The 18,679-nt window shown below is 41.4% G+C and overlaps 1 protein-coding gene across 1 annotated transcript; it reads left to right on the forward strand.

The window, feature by feature from the left end:
• The first annotated feature begins 15,190 nt into the window (after nt 1-15,190).
• On the forward strand, nt 15,191-15,958 carry LOC134987923 (interferon kappa-like). The gene is made up of 3 exons (XM_063950517.1): nt 15,191-15,332; nt 15,473-15,556; nt 15,779-15,958. Exons 1-3 carry the CDS (start codon nt 15,216-15,218, stop codon nt 15,887-15,889), a joined length of 312 nt encoding a protein of 103 aa, XP_063806587.1. The 5' UTR covers nt 15,191-15,215; the 3' UTR covers nt 15,890-15,958.
• The last annotated feature ends 2,721 nt before the right edge of the window (nt 15,959-18,679 follow it).

Here is an 18,679-nt window from a genome sequence, read left to right on the forward strand (position 1 = left end):
TGAACAGCACCAGACATCATGGAGATTTAGAATTGGCTAATGAATTAATGTCATGGATGTGTATCATTCGAACCGAACCAGATAAACACATCATGTTTGGTATTGAAGCAAGCAGAATAAGGTGTGGTTTAGTTTGAGACCTATTGTGTTGTCGTGGGACATTGCAGCGGATAGATATGATTATATGTATAAAAGTTAAGATCAGCTTTGTTGGGAACAATGGATGATCAACTAAGTTTTCAGGGCTGAACCTGATTAGCATATACAAAGAGAATGGTGACTCAATACAAAGGAGAAAGAAAGACCCCTCCCCCAGGTACTGGTCAAACAGGAAGGTAGTGGTCAGGTGTGGCCTCAGAGAACAGATGTAATGTAGCTACACTCACAGACACACACACAGCTACCTGGCACCAAGCAGCATGGCGGCTGAATCCCCAGGACATCTTCCAAACTAAAGGCTAAGTATTGAACTTCACATGGCTAGATAAGGAAACAGACGGATTGCTTTCTGGTTTAAATAGGATATTGTAACTTGGTTGTGTGATTGTTGGGTGTTTGTGGATACTCTGTGAAGTCTGTGATAAATTGGAACAGTATACAATCTGTAGCATAATATTTGTGGTATTTGTTTGCCAATGGAGATTTAAAATAGATTGTGCTGGTTAGTTATAATATATATATCCTGTTAATCATAAATACCACCATGCAGTTACGTTTGTGTTAATTACATTGTGATCTGGTCTTGTGATGAATATGCTCTGGTTATTGAGATACTGAAGTTGTTTGGGATGTGAAATTATGAGATGGTTCTAGGAAGTTGGATTACATTGTGAAAGGTGTTTTAGATGGTTTGGAATTGTAAAATCAGAACATATGCATTGTTCTGAGGCTTGGACATTTTGGAAGAAAATGGAGTCTTGTGTTTTCTGCTATGTGATTGTGGTTTAGTATAGAGTGCCATGTTTTTGGACCTGCAAATCTAAAATGGCTGCTGCTGGATGTCTTCCCCTCCCCCCTTTCAGCCATGTGGTGTGGTCTTTGGAATCAAGTGGAGGTTTCTCAAAATGGAGTCTAGCTTCCATCCCATGCTGTATTCAGCATTGACTAACAGCGCAGCGATTGTCTCTCACATGTGTAGTTTTATCTGCAACCATGTTGTCTCTTATTTAATGTAATCATTGTCTTTCTGTGAGCCAATTTCTTTCTCTCTCTCTCTCTCTCTCTCTATCTCTCTCTCCTCTTTTCTCTTATATATCTCATAGTATTATAGCATTGTATTGTATTGCATTTAGGTCAGTGTAGTATTGTCTTTTTGTATTTATTGTTTAGTTCTGTGGTTAGGAAGTCTTTGTTATACTGTAGTGTATCATATGTACTGTTATCCCCTTTTACAAGTATATTAGATATAATACAGTTAATAGGCCTTGGAACCTAAACCAGTATCTGTGTATTTACTATAGTGTTAAGTGTTCACTTGAGCGTCGGTGACGCACAAGCAGCTTTGTAGATAGTCAGGTTACACAAGGTTGCACTTACACCCTGTATTCACATTAAGGTATTCTGTGTATTTCATTGGTATAAGGTTTTAACATAAAGGTATAGCGTTGTAAGCGTCTGCATCGCTGGTGACCTCCTCGTGGTCTCGAGCGTAAGCTACGCTACAGCGAATCTTTCCCCTAGACATAACCAATAACGTGTCCTGTGATCACTGGGCCGTGAGCGAACGTGACGCTTGAGCGTCTCGCCTACGGCTGAGCGATCGCTACGCCAATAGCGTACCATTACGGTACTTCTTGAGCAAACAGCGTACAGTGTTCTTAGCTTCATAAAGGGTTGTTTATACGACAAGGAATTTAGCATTGTCAATTGCGGGCTCGTCCTATACTTCTCATATCTGCACTAGGTAGATCAGCAGACATTATCCCTCCAGCAAAGGGTGGGAGGTTGTCTCACAGTGCTGACGGGATAAGCGTCTGCTTCGCTTAGATAAAGAGTGCTGAAGGAACCCGGTAACCGGAGGTAAGAACAGTACGCTATTGTCTTTGAAAATCTGGTTTTTATTTCAATTTGGTGCCAACTACACACTCAGGCCTAGAATAACTTTAGGAGTTTTGAATGATGACTTTCTTTGTGACAAGAGGCCGCATGGTCTGTCCACCATTTTGTGTGACCCTCATGGAGGTGGAAGGGGGAGGAGCAGCGGCCATTTTGGGAAGGTCAAAAAAAAAAAAAAAATTTTTTGTTTTTTTGAGCGGCTGGTTTTCAGTTGACTCAGGAAACAATCAGCCATCCACTGTCAAAAAGAAATCATCATTTAATGAGGTTTTTTTTTTATGCATTTATTTAATCTATATCATAGTCAATCATAAGTAATAGTGATTGGTACTTATATGTAATTTCATATGCGTGTGCTTACATCAATGTATGTTATTAGATTAAATTTAGAATTGCATTTTCATCTGTGTAAGTTTCACATCTCACATTCCTGTTTGCCAAATTTTATAGTTGATAGAAAGTGCTAAAAAGAGATTTGCTGTTATTTAATAGTAGAGGTAATAGTTAAAGTATAGAACAACACACGATTTGTCTAGGAGATAAGGCAGTCAGTGTGGATTGCGGTAGATGATCAGGGATCATCTACATTGATAAAATATATATTGTGTTACGGTGGATCCTTTGCATTGCGTACACGTGTCACTAACAAAGACTAGCGTACGCAATCCGAAAGGCAGGACGCACGCAGCGTACATTACGCAACGTAGCGTCTGGTTACGCCCATGTAGCCCAAGTCACGAAAAGTTGAATTAGCGCAAAGCGATAATTAGCGCAAAAGCGATAGATAACGCGAAGCGGTAAATAACGCAAATCTATTTTTGGAAAATCTGAAATTTAGTTTAACAGATCCTGCTCCTAATTGGTAACACTCTTGGCCTGAAGACAATTTCTGCGCAGAAATAGATATAGAAACAAAGTGTACATGTGTTGAGTGAGTGTGTTTTGTATACAAAAGTTTATATAACTTTAAGGTGGAACCAAAAAGAAAGCCGGGTACTCGTCAAGGGACATACGTGTAAGTGACATATACGGTGGCCAGGGAGGCATCCCTGGTTAAATAATATTTGAGCATTAGAGTATAGCGGACCATAAGGTAACAAGACCAGGAGGTCATAAGGAACAAGACCAGGAGGTCATAAGGAACAAGACCAGGAGGTCATAAGGAACAAGACCAGGAGGTCGTAAGGTAAAAGGTCCGCTATAAAAGTCCAGTGGCACAACGCCTGGGGTGTTGGTGCAGAACCCATATAGGCCATAAGCTCTTGCTGAAGGAATCGCGTCCGGAAACATCGATTCCATTGGTCTTTCAGTACATGACAAGTAGTGCTCGTGTACTGAACGATTGGACCGCACGTAATTGTGTGCAGTAGTTAGTAATCTGACCTAATACCATTAGAGTAAAGTGGTCACAAACGCTATTTGTACATTCTGACGTGATTTGTGTAATTTTTTATTTTTGGAAGGGAAGTTCGCTGGTCACTCAGGAACTATCTAACAACCCCACCTTTACTGGAAAGAGTAAGTGTCCTGCGGGTAACCCTCATATGTTCCAGTAAACTGAAGGTTCCATAGGGGCCCTGTATCGAGTACGCCAGCACCACGTCGGTGTGATCAGGTCGTATTGGTCGAGGTGGGCGAGTGAGTGGGGTACTCGGTAAACCGCCACCGCCGGCCTACTGTGGAGTAATTTGGTTGTCTGAAAAGGCTTGCTGAAAACCTTGATACAGAGATCCAAGGAGGACTAAGCAACACCTGCAGACTATGGGGGCCAGTTGCTCAGGTAGGGGGCGATCAACCCTGGTTCAGGTTGATTCTGTGAACCGACCAGTTGGGTCGGCACGATATGTAATGTGTGAAAAATATGGAATTCACACCGAATCTTTATGTGATGAATGGGAGAGAATGACTGTACAAGACAGGGACAAGTTCCCAAGAATAGGTAGCTTCAGTCCAGAGGTGTTACAAAATTTAAGGAGGAGGATATGTCTCGTAAAATCATCAAAGAGACGAATTCAACATTATGAATATTTACAGTTATGGCACCAGGAAGGTGAGATACAGAGAGGTTTGGCTCTGGCGGCAGGATCTGGGGCAGTCAGGAAGTTGATTGCCACAGCTCCTCCTCCACCATACATCTTGAGAGGAGAGACATGGCATTGAAGAGGATTATGGTTGGAGAGAAAAGCACAAAAGTGGAACAATAAAAATGCTCTTAGCAACTGTAGTATAGATAATAAGAATAAGTGTAATGAATGTAACAATGATTATTGTAATACTGTTGAATGTACAACTATTAACCCATGCAAGTCGCACCCCATGTTAAACTTTCCTCAGGAATACAAACAAGAAAGTGAGCCCAGAACGATGTCGGCACCTCTTCCAGAAGCCATCCTACAAGACATCCAGGTGGACACGACCAAATTGGTAAAGGCAATAATCAAACCCCCTAACGGAGGGTCAGGTGAGGTCGTGTCCACAGGTACGTACAATGTTTTATATCACGCACAAACAAATGTACCCCATATTGTAAGACCAAAACAAGGTGATGTAATTGAGTTTAGTCCTGTCAGGGTGATCACAGTCCCCAATGGGAAGACTGACGATCAGGGAACCATTCCCGTCAAGGACAGTGCAATGCGCCATCCCTGGTCCCGGACAGAATTGAGATCAATCATGTCTGATTACCCAGATCCTAGGAAAGATCTAACTGTATGATCAAAGATTCACAGAAGGTATATCAACTCCCTAGACAACGACATAATCATGGTATCCAAGGAATCAGGTAGGTACAGGGAAAGCGGTTGATGGTGATGAGCATCCAAGCGTTTGAGGAGGCATCAAATCAACCAAAACCCCAGGCCATTGGCACATGGAGGAACTTCAAAAGTTATGACACACCATTATAATCAAGGATCACATAGGCAGGAAAGGTGATTATTAGGAATGGAGGCAAGCCTGAGGTAACGGTTAATAAATTGGGAGGTCATTCACTGAAGACACAGGAATGACCAGGTTAAACGTTGTAAATGTATTTGTGAAAAATGTTTTTTCTTTCTCTCTCTATCCCCATCTCTGACGATTATTGGTAAGAATTCAAACATTGCATATTCGCTTGGTCCTTGCAGAAGTCTACCAAACCCCAGCATGACCTCCGCCACAATGTATTTCTGGCCAGATACAGACAGTGGAGTAATGCAGGTGCTGGTGGGGAGGGACTGCTCAAGGAGACCAGTAGACACATAGATATGACAGCCAAATAGTCTGACAATGTTTTCTTAATGTTGACAATGTTTAAAAATGCTTTGTTTCTCTTTTCTTATTGATGGTTATTGTCGAGTTAGGTAATGTATATATGCACATGAATTGTTCTCTATCTCTTTTGTTTTTTTTGTTGTCTCTCTCTTCCCACTCATGTTTCCATGATTTAAAGATGGTATGTCACCCCTCAGTTGGACCAATGGTAATGCCAGATTTTTGCTCCTTACAGAAAGATCGTCGGTTAGGAAGGAATATTGCATCACCAGAATGATCGTTTTTGAAGACTGAGAGACAACACCTTTGAGAGGACAGCAGAACAAGAAGAACAACAAGACGAGAGAACTTATTATCGTAACGAGTTCTCTCCCCCTCAAACTGATTTTCTTATACCCCATTTACAAATTTCTTCTTTTCTCCTCCTGTAAGATGGACTTGCCCCAAGAGACTGTGATATGGATTTTTCCCGTTAACCATGATGTTGACCAGAGCAGTCTGTTTCGGTGAGAGTACCAGTGAGGTCGAGAAAGGATCCAGAAAGGTCCTGATGACTGAGACGGAGGTGTAAATTTCCAATAGCAACCCAATCACCAAGCAAAGGCGAGTACCGGGCACGATCTAACAACCATGTTATTCGTAAACAACTGTGAAGGAATGTTAGTTCAAAAAGAAAGTTGTATCTGTAGGCTCTGTAACAAAGTAATGCCAATCCAGTTTTAATATCCATATGGACCGGCATCCATTGAGTGACTATCACTCCTTAGTGGGTAATGTGTTAAATAAGACCGATTGTTGGGTATGCTCTCAAGTACCTCAGGGACACAGCAAATCAGGGCTAGTACCATTTCCTTTAACGTTAGGGGAGGTACTTGAGCTAAGTGGTGGGAGACCGGTGGACCGGAGGTTTAACATCTCCAGCCCTCCTAGTTTGAAGCTCCACCAATACCATGTGGATAGGTCCCTCATATGTTTTAACATCTCCAATCCCAGAAAACCGGGAAATTGGGAAGTGTCATGGAGCAACCTTACCATGACCTTTTCACACAGAGCAGATAGAATGCCTACAGATACAGAGCTCGTACGCCACATAGCCAGTAGAGGAAAATCTTTCCGGTATCGATATACCTTAGGGAATAGGATTACTAGAGTTGGAGAGGTATCACCAGGATACTGTGCACATATCGTACAAACTGATACGTGTATTAAGCAGATGGAAGAATTAGGGTCAGGAGATTTCACCTGGAAGGTTTGTAACATGGTCATGTCCTTCTCCGTCCCTTATGTTCTCCCCGATGACGCATATTTCATATGCGGGAGAAAGGCGTATGAGCGGCTTGCCCCAAACTCTGAAGGGTTGTGTTGTATTGGAAAAGTATTGCCTGAAGTGATGACTGTTACACATGACAAAATGAAGGACATACACCGTGGTGCCCAAGCTCCTTATACTCACACTCACTACGAGCACCGGGTTAAAAGACAACTGTCAGAAAGGTTAGAGCATCCGGCCTCTGATCTTATCCATGAATCCACCGGGATTCAGGTTCTGGTAGCGTTAGATTTCACTCGTACCGCTCGAGGAGTGATGAATTATAGATACATTTCCGCACTCGCCAATTTGTTAGATAATATCACTGAAATGTATGATGACACGTTTAGATACACTGGAAGAGAACTTCAAGCTTATAAAACAGAACTAGTTCAGCATAGAATGGTTCTTAATTACCTTACAGCAGTAACAGGCGGATATTGTGTTACATTGGCAACACAGTACGGCATAAAGTGTTGCACGTATATCACAAATAGCACCGAGGATCCGGTAGAGGTCATAGACCAAAAGATGGACGATATTCTCCAATTGAAGTGGGAATTTCGTCGAAAACACAATCTCACCCTTGCTGCTGTAGGTAATGAGCTGACTGGTTGGGTGTCATGGTTGAACCCGCGAAATTGGTTCTCCGGTTTGGGAGAGTGGGCTCAAGGAGTCATAATGGATGTTGGAAAGTTTCTACTATGTATCTTAGGTGTCGTTATATCGATTGGATTGATATTTAGATGCGGGCAGGCTTTAATGAGGTGCAAACAAAGTACAAAAGTGATGAGCTTGAGGAGTGAGGAAACTGTAATTAACCTGGATTTGATTTATGACCCAATGATAGAAACCAGAATGTGATGAAAATGCGATTATACGGTCCGTTTCTTTCACCTGTTTTTCTGCTTTTCTCCAAGATACAAAGACCCCCTTGGACGAGGAAGCTGACGAGACGAGATGTATACAGACAACGGATTGACCAAAGAAGAAGATTTGACAACTTTAAATATGGACACTTGATGAACTTTGCCATAGATCCCCAGTTTCCCTAGTATCTTTAAACTCACGCTAGCCCAACATTTTTGTAAATCTGATGGCTCAGACAAAGCTTGTTGCTCATGCCTAAGGAGCAATACAGCGCAAAGAAGACGACTCTCAACAGATACCGAAAACAACTTCGACGACAGATGTACATTTCCCTGACATAGAATATCATTGCATTTTCCATAAGTGTTCTTTATCTTCATCTCTACAACCCTCAGGTAACGACACACATAGACGATAGGGAATACAGGCACAGATATCAGCAACCACATACCTCCCCCATTCATGTATCATCAACTAAAATGTGCATCCCCATTTTGTTACAACTGAAAGCCGAAATGAGCTCGGTAAAGTTTGACAGCCCATCCACAGACCTGTACCACAGGATAAGAAGGAATTCAAATGTATACTTCGCAATACCTCGAAGCTTGATTTACCACACGTACGGCACGATGATACATGACCCCCCAAACATGGATTCATACACACATGCTTCTGCTTTCTCACTAGGTCATACCCTCTTCACACCTTCTCCTCTCTCCTCCCTTACCCAACCATTGAAATGTATTAACCCCTGACATATATTTTTCTCTTTTTGAAATGTTTTAGGAAGTGGCAGTTATTGGTGACTGCCAAAGGGTGGACTGTCAAAGTCAAAAATATTACATAGAGAGACCATATAAACTGCACACATATAAGTCGCTATACTTGCAAATATGCGCAGCGAGCACAGCAATATATGGAAACACACGCATTTGCTCGGACATGGCACAGAGATGGATTCGGCACTTGTTTCATACAGTACATGGTTATAATAATGAACAGCACCAGACATCATGGAGATTTAGAATTGGCTAATGAATTAATGTCATGGATGTGTATCATTCGAACCGAACCAGATAAACACATCATGTTTGGTATTGAAGCAAGCAGAATAAGGTGTGGTTTAGTTTGAGACCTATTGTGTTGTCGTGGGACATTGCAGCGGATAGATATGATTATATGTATAAAAGTTAAGATCAGCTTTGTTGGGAACAATGGATGATCAACTAAGTTTTCAGGGCTGAACCTGATTAGCATATACAAAGAGAATGGTGACTCAATACAAAGGAGAAAGAAAGACCCCTCCCCCAGGTACTGGTCAAACAGGAAGGTAGTGGTCAGGTGTGGCCTCAGAGAACAGATGTAATGTAGCTACACTCACAGACACACACACAGCTACCTGGCACCAAGCAGCATGGCGGCTGAATCCCCAGGACATCTTCCAAACTAAAGGCTAAGTATTGAACTTCACATGGCTAGATAAGGAAACAGACGGATTGCTTTCTGGTTTAAATAGGATATTGTAACTTGGTTGTGTGATTGTTGGGTGTTTGTGGATACTCTGTGAAGTCTGTGATAAATTGGAACAGTATACAATCTGTAGCATAATATTTGTGGTATTTGTTTGCCAATGGAGATTTAAAATAGATTGTGCTGGTTAGTTATAATATATATATCCTGTTAATCATAAATACCACCATGCAGTTACGTTTGTGTTAATTACATTGTGATCTGGTCTTGTGATGAATATGCTCTGGTTATTGAGATACTGAAGTTGTTTGGGATGTGAAATTATGAGATGGTTCTAGGAAGTTGGATTACATTGTGAAAGGTGTTTTAGATGGTTTGGAATTGTAAAATCAGAACATATGCATTGTTTTGAGGCTTGGACATTTTGGAAGAAAATGGAGTCTTGTGTTTTCTGCTATGTGATTGTGGTTTAGTATAGAGTGCCATGTTTTTGGACCTGCAAATCTAAAATGGCTGCTGCTGGATGTCTTCCCCTCCCCCCTTTCAGCCATGTGGTGTGGTCTTTGGAATCAAGTGGAGGTTTCTCAAAATGGAGTCTAGCTTCCATCCCATGCTGTATTCAGCATTGACTAACTGCGCAGCGATTGTCTCTCACATGTGTAGTTTTATCTGCAACCATGTTGTCTCTTATTTAATGTAATCATTGTCTTTCTGTGAGCCAATTTCTTTCTCTCTCTCTCTCTCTCTCTCTCTCTATCTCTCTCTCCTCTTTTCTCTTATATATCTCATAGTATTATAGCATTGTATTGTATTGCATTTAGGTCAGTGTAGTATTGTCTTTTTGTATTTATTGTTTAGTTCTGTGGTTAGGAAGTCTTTGTTATACTGTAGTGTATCATATGTACTGTTATCCCCTTTTACAAGTATATTAGATATAATACAGTTAATAGGCCTTGGAACCTAAACCAGTATCTGTGTATTTACTATAGTGTTAAGTGTTCACTTGAGCGTCGGTGACGCACAAGCAGCTTTGTAGATAGTCAGGTTACACAAGGTTGCACTTACACCCTGTATTCACATTAAGGTATTCTGTGTATTTCATTGGTATAAGGTTTTAACATAAAGGTATAGCGTTGTAAGCGTCTGCATCGCTGGTGACCTCCTCGTGGTCTCGAGCGTAAGCTACGCTACAGCGAATCTTTCCCCTAGACATAACCAATAACGTGTCCTGTGATCACTGGGCCGTGAGCGAACGTGACGCTTGAGCGTCTCGCCTACGGCTGAGCGATCGCTACGCCAATAGCGTACCATTACGGTACTTCTTGAGCAAACAGCGTACAGTGTTCTTAGCTTCATAAAGGGTTGTTTATACGACAAGGAATTTAGCATTGTCAGTAAGAATCAGATACAGTCTCATTTTTATCTAATCTCTTCATATAATAAAGAGCAGCTAGAGCAGCATGAATGTTCCTGTATGTCACCTACTGTACTATACATTTTATTATATAGATGTACATCTGACTTTCAGGTGGATGATGCAGGAATCATTATTGGAGTCGTTATGATCCAAAGCTTTGGATTCTTTTGCTGCCATAACCAAGGACCTTACAGCAGCCAGCAACAATGTGAGAAGATAAAGAGCCTGTTACATGAGATGACCGGGCTGCTACATGACTGTGTAAGTGTAAACGTCACTTATCTTCCTCATTGGGTTTCTTGCATAAGATATATTTACTCCCTATTAATCTGATTTGCACCAGAACTTAGTGATCACTTCACCGCAATAATCTATGTATATATTTCTTGTACTTTGTATAGAAGCCAGAAAACATCAATAGATATCCCCAAAGAAAGAAGATAGAAGATCACTTCTCCAACCTCTTGATCTTTTTGAAAAATAAGGTAAGTTTTGGGCATGTTATGGGAGTTGTAACTTAACTCAAACACCAGCATAGTACATCTACCTTTATAAGTGGCTTATACTACAGTATAATAAGGTACTAGGCGGAGATGTCAGTCCAAGTGAGCACATCTCCACAGCCACCCAGCATGTGAGAGACTGACACCTATCACAGTTGTTACTTCACTGTTACACTCTAACCTGATTCTTATCCTGTTTACTAGAACTATACAGACTGCGCCTGGGGAATGGTTAACATTGAAATCAGGAGAATCCTTTTTTATATTTCAACATTCTACAAGAACGTGATGATCCACTGCAGCGCCACAAGCTGAACCAAAAACAACATGCCACCAACGAACAACAATCAATGACAAACAACAAGCCACCAACAAACAGCAAGAAGCTGGGAAACAAGAAAATGACAATGTCAAACAAGAAGACAAAAAAGAAGGTGGCTACTACATCATCATCATCATCATCATCATCATCATCATCATCATCATATTCTTCATTGTCTTCATCATCTTCTTTGCCATCTTAATCTTCAACATTTTCTTCTTCACCTTCTTCTTTGTCAATGATGAAGAAACTGACGAAGAAGAAGAATATGCTACCACCATTACATTATTTGGTTCCTCTTTAGCCCTTCCCATTGAAGGCTTGGCAAAACATATGAAATAAATAAAAATAATATACTTTCTGCCTTATTTGAGATACATGTTGGTTTCAAGTCTCATTTGTCATAAGTATTTTTCCACACATGATTGCCTCGATATTTTACTTTCATTTATTTCAAATTCAAACACCGACATTTATAGTAGATGCTCTCACGGACATTAGCTTATTGTTTAGCATTGGCTTTTTTCTGCCCATGGCCCAGAGTTGGCATTTTTTCATATAAATATTTCTCCCAAATGTTACAAAGGGTCCTCTTGGGAGGACCCTTTATAAAGAAAATGGGTATCTGTTGGTGCAAACTCAGGGCCATGCTATTATTGGAAGCACCGTTTTAGAATGAGATGCAGAATTGGGAAGTATTCCTTAAATCCCGACTTTACGGGCTTGCTAGTCTATAGTGGAGGGAATGCTTTACTGACGATCCATTATCATTTTCTGGTCTAGCCCCATGCACACTCTCATGGTGATGAAATCAATCGGTAAGGAGGCCAGTGCGTAGCTCTTCTAGCCGACAGTCTCCCTGCAGGTTCATACTCTCCGAAGTTATCACAGTGTGAAATGAAACTTATTGATGACAGAATCCTGCTAAGTATACTTATTCCTACACATTATATTCATTTGGTTGTAGACAGCAAAACCCAGAATAAGAAAGCATTATCATTTTCAAGTACAGATCTGCCCATATTTTTGCCCATATTTTTAAAGCGCCAATCATTTGCAAGGCAAAACTAGGTTGGTTTCGCCTTGTAAATGCCATTTTAAAAATACGGGCAGACTCGCACAATGTCCTGCACCTCCGGCAGCTCGCAGGCTATTACATGTAGCCCAAAGTGTGGATGTTATTCAGCTCATTTTCAAACCCTGAGGTCTTCTACTTCATGGGATTGCTACCAGCAAGCTTCCAAAACTCTGCTCAGTGACATTGTAGCCCCAGCCCAGCTGATTGTGTGCAGGATCTCACCTGCTAGGCAGGTGCAGCGTCACTGTCTGTGTGGGCAGATCAGCGAAGGAAACGTTTTCCCTCCCCTGTATTTCAGCAGAGATACGGAAGGCTTGCTCCCTATACCCATCAGCTGTTGCTAGGTGGCAATCCTTTTCCCTAGGACACAGAAAGCTTTCAGATCATAGATTCCTGCAAACTACACTAAATAACTGCTAAGAAATAAAATGAGACCATAAATTCGCGTGTCATTCATTTACTGAGCTGATTTGTTTTGGGAGTCATGAAGTTTTTCCTATTTAATTACACTCGTGTGGAATGTGCAGCGTATATAAAGAGAGCACCAGTGACTGTCCTCTGATATTGTATTAGGAGTGAGTATTCATTTAATGTGCATGGTTCACAACATAGAGCCTGGGACACTTGTTCTGCATTGCTGCATAAAGACTACACCTGAACATTGTTCTAGGTGCATGCAGCCAGCACTAGTGCTGTGTCAATCACAACCTCATGCTGTATAGTGGGCCACCATTTGATATTTATGTCTCTATATGCAAGAAATCATTCAGCTGATGGAGTGTTATTACACTTTTCTTTTGGCTGACTTGTTTGTTTCTTGCTATGAAAACGTCTTCTCCTTTGCATGGGTTATGGATGTTATTAGTTTAATAGGCAGCAAATGCTTCCAGCAACCTATTGTGTACAGAAGCATGTTTCAGCTATTTGCATAATTATCTTCTTCCACCTTGTGTGGGATTTGCTGCAGACCAGGGAATAGGCGGAGCTCAGGCACATTGGTGAGGCTTTCTTTCTAAAGAAGCCCCAGCTCACCGAGAGCCTCTGTGGCTCATTAGGTTATGCCTCCTACCTTGTGTGTGGGAGTCCCAGGTTCGATTCCCATGTAGGGAAGACAACGTTTTACTTATGACATGGTGACAGCAGACGCTGGAAACAGGTAACGCGCAAGTATTAAGCTCAGAGCAATTGTAAAAAGACATCGCTCTGCACAAAAAAATACACTACTAACGTCCTGCTAGAAAGATGAGTTATAGAAGCCAGGAGAAGCAATTGTATCTTTGCTGTACTAATACAGGGAATCTCTCAGCAACTTAGTTATAATGGCTGATAGGATTTACATAGTCTGTGTATTTCTCATCAGCCTGGGATTACACAATGCCTGCAACCTACCAAAGAGAGATGTCGTGACACAGCTCTCTAAAACTCTCCTGAGCATGGTGGGTTCCTCAGCATATCATTTGATAGAATTTGTCTCTTCTGCACATATTATATTACACAAGTAAAATGATCGTGAAAAAGCAGTTTGCCCACATGTAACAGCAGAACGATTCTACTCACCCATGTAGCCTACAGAATACCCCAATCCTGAATCTGGTCCTTCATCAAAATTCAAACAGGTCTAGTTACAGCCTCCCACCTCTAACCCACCTGAGGCTTCAGCAGCAAGACGTCAGCATTTTCAGATAGTATTTGAAAAAAAGAGAGAACTCTATTTAAATATATGAAAGGACAAAGCTATATAATGTAACTAATATAGGGAGGGGTGATCAGAGTTGAGGGGAGTAAAATGCAGCAGATCTCCCACTTTACGGGGGCTTCCTCCATGCCACGGGCACGCCACACCTGTTCCTAGTGGTGCCATCTTTCTGGTGATGGTTTCAGAAATATAGGCACACACAGAAGATAGCAAAGGCTCTGACACAGTGCTATCTCCTGTGCTGGAGCTATCTTTCCAAAGACTGACTCCCCCCAACAGCAATATGGAGGGAGCATGCAGAGAGGGTACCGTGGTGAATCTGTCCTGGGTGCACCACACACCCTGCTCACATTATAGATATACCTACAGAACAATAGAATGATGTGTGTAAAACCATCAGCCCATCTACAAAGCTCTCCTCTGACTCTTAAGGTGCCTATACACTTAGCAATATAGTAAACTATGTCACTCACTTTCACACTCCTAGGCGATAGCTTACTATATCGCTCAGTGTGTACGCTGCCGACGACTTGCGATGCGTGGCCCCACAGGTCATTAATGACCTTCGGTCTCTGCCGTGCATAAAGCTCAATTTGAACGCATAGTCCAAAGCTGCATACTCCAGCCGGCTGCAGCATGACGTCACTGTGCGATATCACTAGCGATATCACACATTGTATATGCCTGATGTCGGGTGGCCCGGCCCGGGAGGGGAAACACTAGGTGATGTCGCTCACCGAGCACATGGCCTAGTGTGTACCCACCTTTAGAGTAATAACATTAGGCGCTAAGGACACACTGTCACTAACATTCTGAGGGGGGTAATGTCATATCTTATACACTTTGCTCATTTATCTTTGTATTTTTCTGTTCAGAGCTCCAGCTGGAAACCTCCACAAACCACTGAGTGCGATACATCCGAGTTTTCTGCTTACAGATCGGACAGAAGATCCCTTTTCAATGTCTCACAGGTGTGTTGTGTTTCATCACCAGTCGTGCTGTGTAAGTTAGGGTGCACAGCTCATTTTGTATAAAACACACAATGATAAATAGATGATTAATGCTATACTTTATGAGTAAGAATCAGATACAGTCTCATTTTTATCTAATCTCTTCATATAATAAAGAGCAGCTAGAGCAGCATGAATGTTCCTGTATGTCACCTACTGTACTATACATTTTATTATATAGATGTACATCTGACTTTCAGGTGGATGATGCAGGAATCATTATTGGAGTCGTTATGATCCAAAGCTTTGGATTCTTTTGCTGCCATAACCAAGGACCTTACAGCAGCCAGCAACAATGTGAGAAGATAAAGAGCCTGTTACATGAGATGACCGGGCTGCTACATGACTGTGTAAGTGTAAACGTCACTTATCTTCCTCATTGGGTTTCTTGCATAAGATATATTTACTCCCTATTAATCTGATTTGCACCAGAACTTAGTGATCACTTCACCGCAATAATCTATGTATATATTTCTTGTACTTTGTATAGAAGCCAGAAAACATCAATAGATATCCCCAAAGAAAGAAGATAGAAGATCACTTCTCCAACCTCTTGATCTTTTTGAAAAATAAGGTAAGTTTTGGGCATGTTATGGGAGTTGTAACTTAACTCAAACACCAGCATAGTACATCTACCTTTATAAGTGGCTTATACTACAGTATAATAAGGTACTAGGCGGAGATGTCAGTCCAAGTGAGCACATCTCCACAGCCACCCAGCATGTGAGAGACTGACACCTATCACAGTTGTTACTTCACTGTTACACTCTAACCTGATTCTTATCCTGTTTACTAGAACTATACAGACTGCGCCTGGGGAATGGTTAACATTGAAATCAGGAGAATCCTTTTTTATATTTCAACATTCTACAAGAACGTGATGATCCACTGCAGCGCCACAAGCTGAACCAAAAACAACATGCCACCAACGAACAACAATCAATGACAAACAACAAGCCACCAACAAACAGCAAGAAGCTGGGAAACAAGAAAATGACAATGTCAAACAAGAAGACAAAAAAGAAGGTGGCTACTACATCATCATCATCATCATCATCATCATCATCATCATCATCATCATCATATTCTTCATTGTCTTCATCATCTTCTTTGCCATCTTAATCTTCAACATTTTCTTCTTCACCTTCTTCTTCGTCAATGATGAAGAAACTGACGAAGAAGAAGAATATGCTACCACCATTACATTATTTGGTTCCTCTTTAGCCCTTCCCATTGAAGGCTTGGCAAAACATATGAAATAAATAAAAATAATATACTTTCTGCCTTATTTGAGATACATGTTGGTTTCAAGTCTCATTTGTCATAAGTATTTTTCCACACATGATTGCCTCGATATTTTACTTTCATTTATTTCAAATTCAAACACCGACATTTATAGTAGATGCTCTCACGGACATTAGCTTATTGTTTAGCATTGGCTTTTTTCTGCCCATGGCCCAGAGTTGGCATTTTTTCATATAAATATTTCTCCCAAATGTTACAAAGGGTCCTCTTGGGAGGACCCTTTATAAAGAAAATGGGTATCTGTTGGTGCAAACTCAGGGCCATGCTATTATTGGAAGCACCGTTTTAGAATGAGATGCAGAATTGGGAAGTATTCCTTAAATCCCGACTTTACGGGCTTGCTAGTCTATAGTGGAGGGAATGCTTTACTGACGATCCATTATCATTTTCTGGTCTAGCCCCATGCACACTCTCATGGTGATGAAATCAATCAGTAAGGAGGCCAGTGCGTAGCTCTTCTAGCCGACAGTCTCCCTGCAGGTTCATACTCTCCGAAGTTATCACAGTGTGAAATGAAACTTATTGATGACAGAATCCTGCTAAGTATACTTATTCCTACACATTATATTCATTTGGTTGTAGACAGCAAAACCCAGAATAAGAAAGCATTATCATTTTCAAGTACAGATCTGCCCATATTTTTGCCCATATTTTTAAAGCGCCAATCATTTGCAAGGCAAAACTAGGTTGGTTTCGCCTTGTAAATGCCATTTTAAAAATACGGGCAGACTCGCACAATGTCCTGCACCTCCGGCAGCTCGCAGGCTATTACATGTAGCCCAAAGTGTGGATGTTATTCAGCTCATTTTCAAACCCTGAGGTCTTCTACTTCATGGGATTGCTACCAGCAAGCTTCCAAAACTCTGCTCAGTGACATTGTAGCCCCAGCCCAGCTGATTGTGTGCAGGATCTCACCTGCTAGGCAGGTGCAGCGTCACTGTCTGTGTGGGCAGATCAGCGAAGGAAACGTTTTCCCTCCCCTGTATTTCAGCAGAGATACGGAAGGCTTGCTCCCTATACCCATCAGCTGTTGCTAGGTGGCAATCCTTTTCCCTAGGACACAGAAAGCTTTCAGATCATAGATTCCTGCAAACTACACTAAATAACTGCTAAGAAATAAAATGAGACCATAAATTCGCGTGTCATTCATTTACTGAGCTGATTTGTTTTGGGAGTCATGAAGTTTTTCCTATTTAATTACACTCGTGTGGAATGTGCAGCGTATATAAAGAGAGCACCAGTGACTGTCCTCTGATATTGTATTAGGAGTGAGTATTCATTTAATGTGCATGGTTCACAACATAGAGCCTGGGACACTTGTTCTGCATTGCTGCATAAAGACTACACCTGAACATTGTTCTAGGTGCATGCAGCCAGCACTAGTGCTGTGTCAATCACAACCTCATGCTGTATAGTGGGCCACCATTTGATATTTATGTCTCTATATGCAAGAAATCATTCAGCTGATGGAGTATTATTACACTTTTCTTTTGGCTGACTTGTTTGTTTCTTGCTATGAAAACGTCTTCTCCTTTGCATGGGTTATGGATGTTATTAGTTTAATAGGCAGCAAATGCTTCCAGCAACCTATTGTGTACAGAAGCATGTTTCAGCTATTTGCATAATTATCTTCTTCCACCTTGTGTGGGATTTGCTGCAGACCAGGGAATAGGCGGAGCTCAGGCACATTGGTGAGGCTTTCTTTCTAAAGAAGCCCCAGCTCACCGAGAGCCTCTGTGGCTCATTAGGTTATGCCTCCTACCTTGTGTGTGGGAGTCCCAGGTTCGATTCCCATGTAGGGAAGACAACGTTTTACTTATGACATGGTGACAGCAGACGCTGGAAACAGGTAACGCGCAAGTATTAAGCTCAGAGCAATTGTAAAAAGACATCGCTCTGCACAAAAAAATACACTACTAACGTCCTGCTAGAAAGATGAGTTATAGAAGCCAGGAGAAGCAATTGTATCTTTGCTGTACTAATACAGGGAATCTCTCAGCAACTTAGTTATAATGGCTGATAGGATTTACATAGTCTGTGTATTTCTCATCAGCCTGGGATTACACAATGCCTGCAACCTACCAAAGAGAGATGTCGTGACACAGCTCTCTAAAACTCTCCTGAGCATGGTGGGTTCCTCAGCATATCATTTGATAGAATTTGTCTCTTCTGCACATATTATATTACACAAGTAAAATGATCGTGAAAAAGCAGTTTGCCCACATGTAACAGCAGAACGATTCTACTCACCCATGTAGCCTACAGAATACCCCAATCCTGAATCTGGTCCTTCATCAAAATTCAAACAGGTCTAGTTACAGCCTCCCACCTCTAACCCACCTGAGGCTTCAGCAGCAAGACGTCAGCATTTTCAGATAGTATTTGAAAAAAA

This window comes from Pseudophryne corroboree, chromosome 2 (genome assembly GCF_028390025.1).
Source record: "Pseudophryne corroboree isolate aPseCor3 chromosome 2, aPseCor3.hap2, whole genome shotgun sequence".
NCBI lineage: Eukaryota > Metazoa > Chordata > Amphibia > Anura > Myobatrachidae > Pseudophryne > Pseudophryne corroboree.

Bases quoted from the DNA above. Each gene is read 5' to 3' on its own strand.
- LOC134987923 (XM_063950517.1), top strand. From the start codon at position 15,216: ATGATCCAAAGCTTTGGATTCTTTTGCTGCCATAACCAAGGACCTTAC. The intron at 15,333-15,472 runs GTAAGTGTAAAC...TACTTTGTATAG, and splicing joins CCGGGCTGCTACATGACTGT to AAGCCAGAAAACATCAATAG. The intron at 15,557-15,778 runs GTAAGTTTTGGG...CCTGTTTACTAG, and splicing joins TGATCTTTTTGAAAAATAAG to AACTATACAGACTGCGCCTG.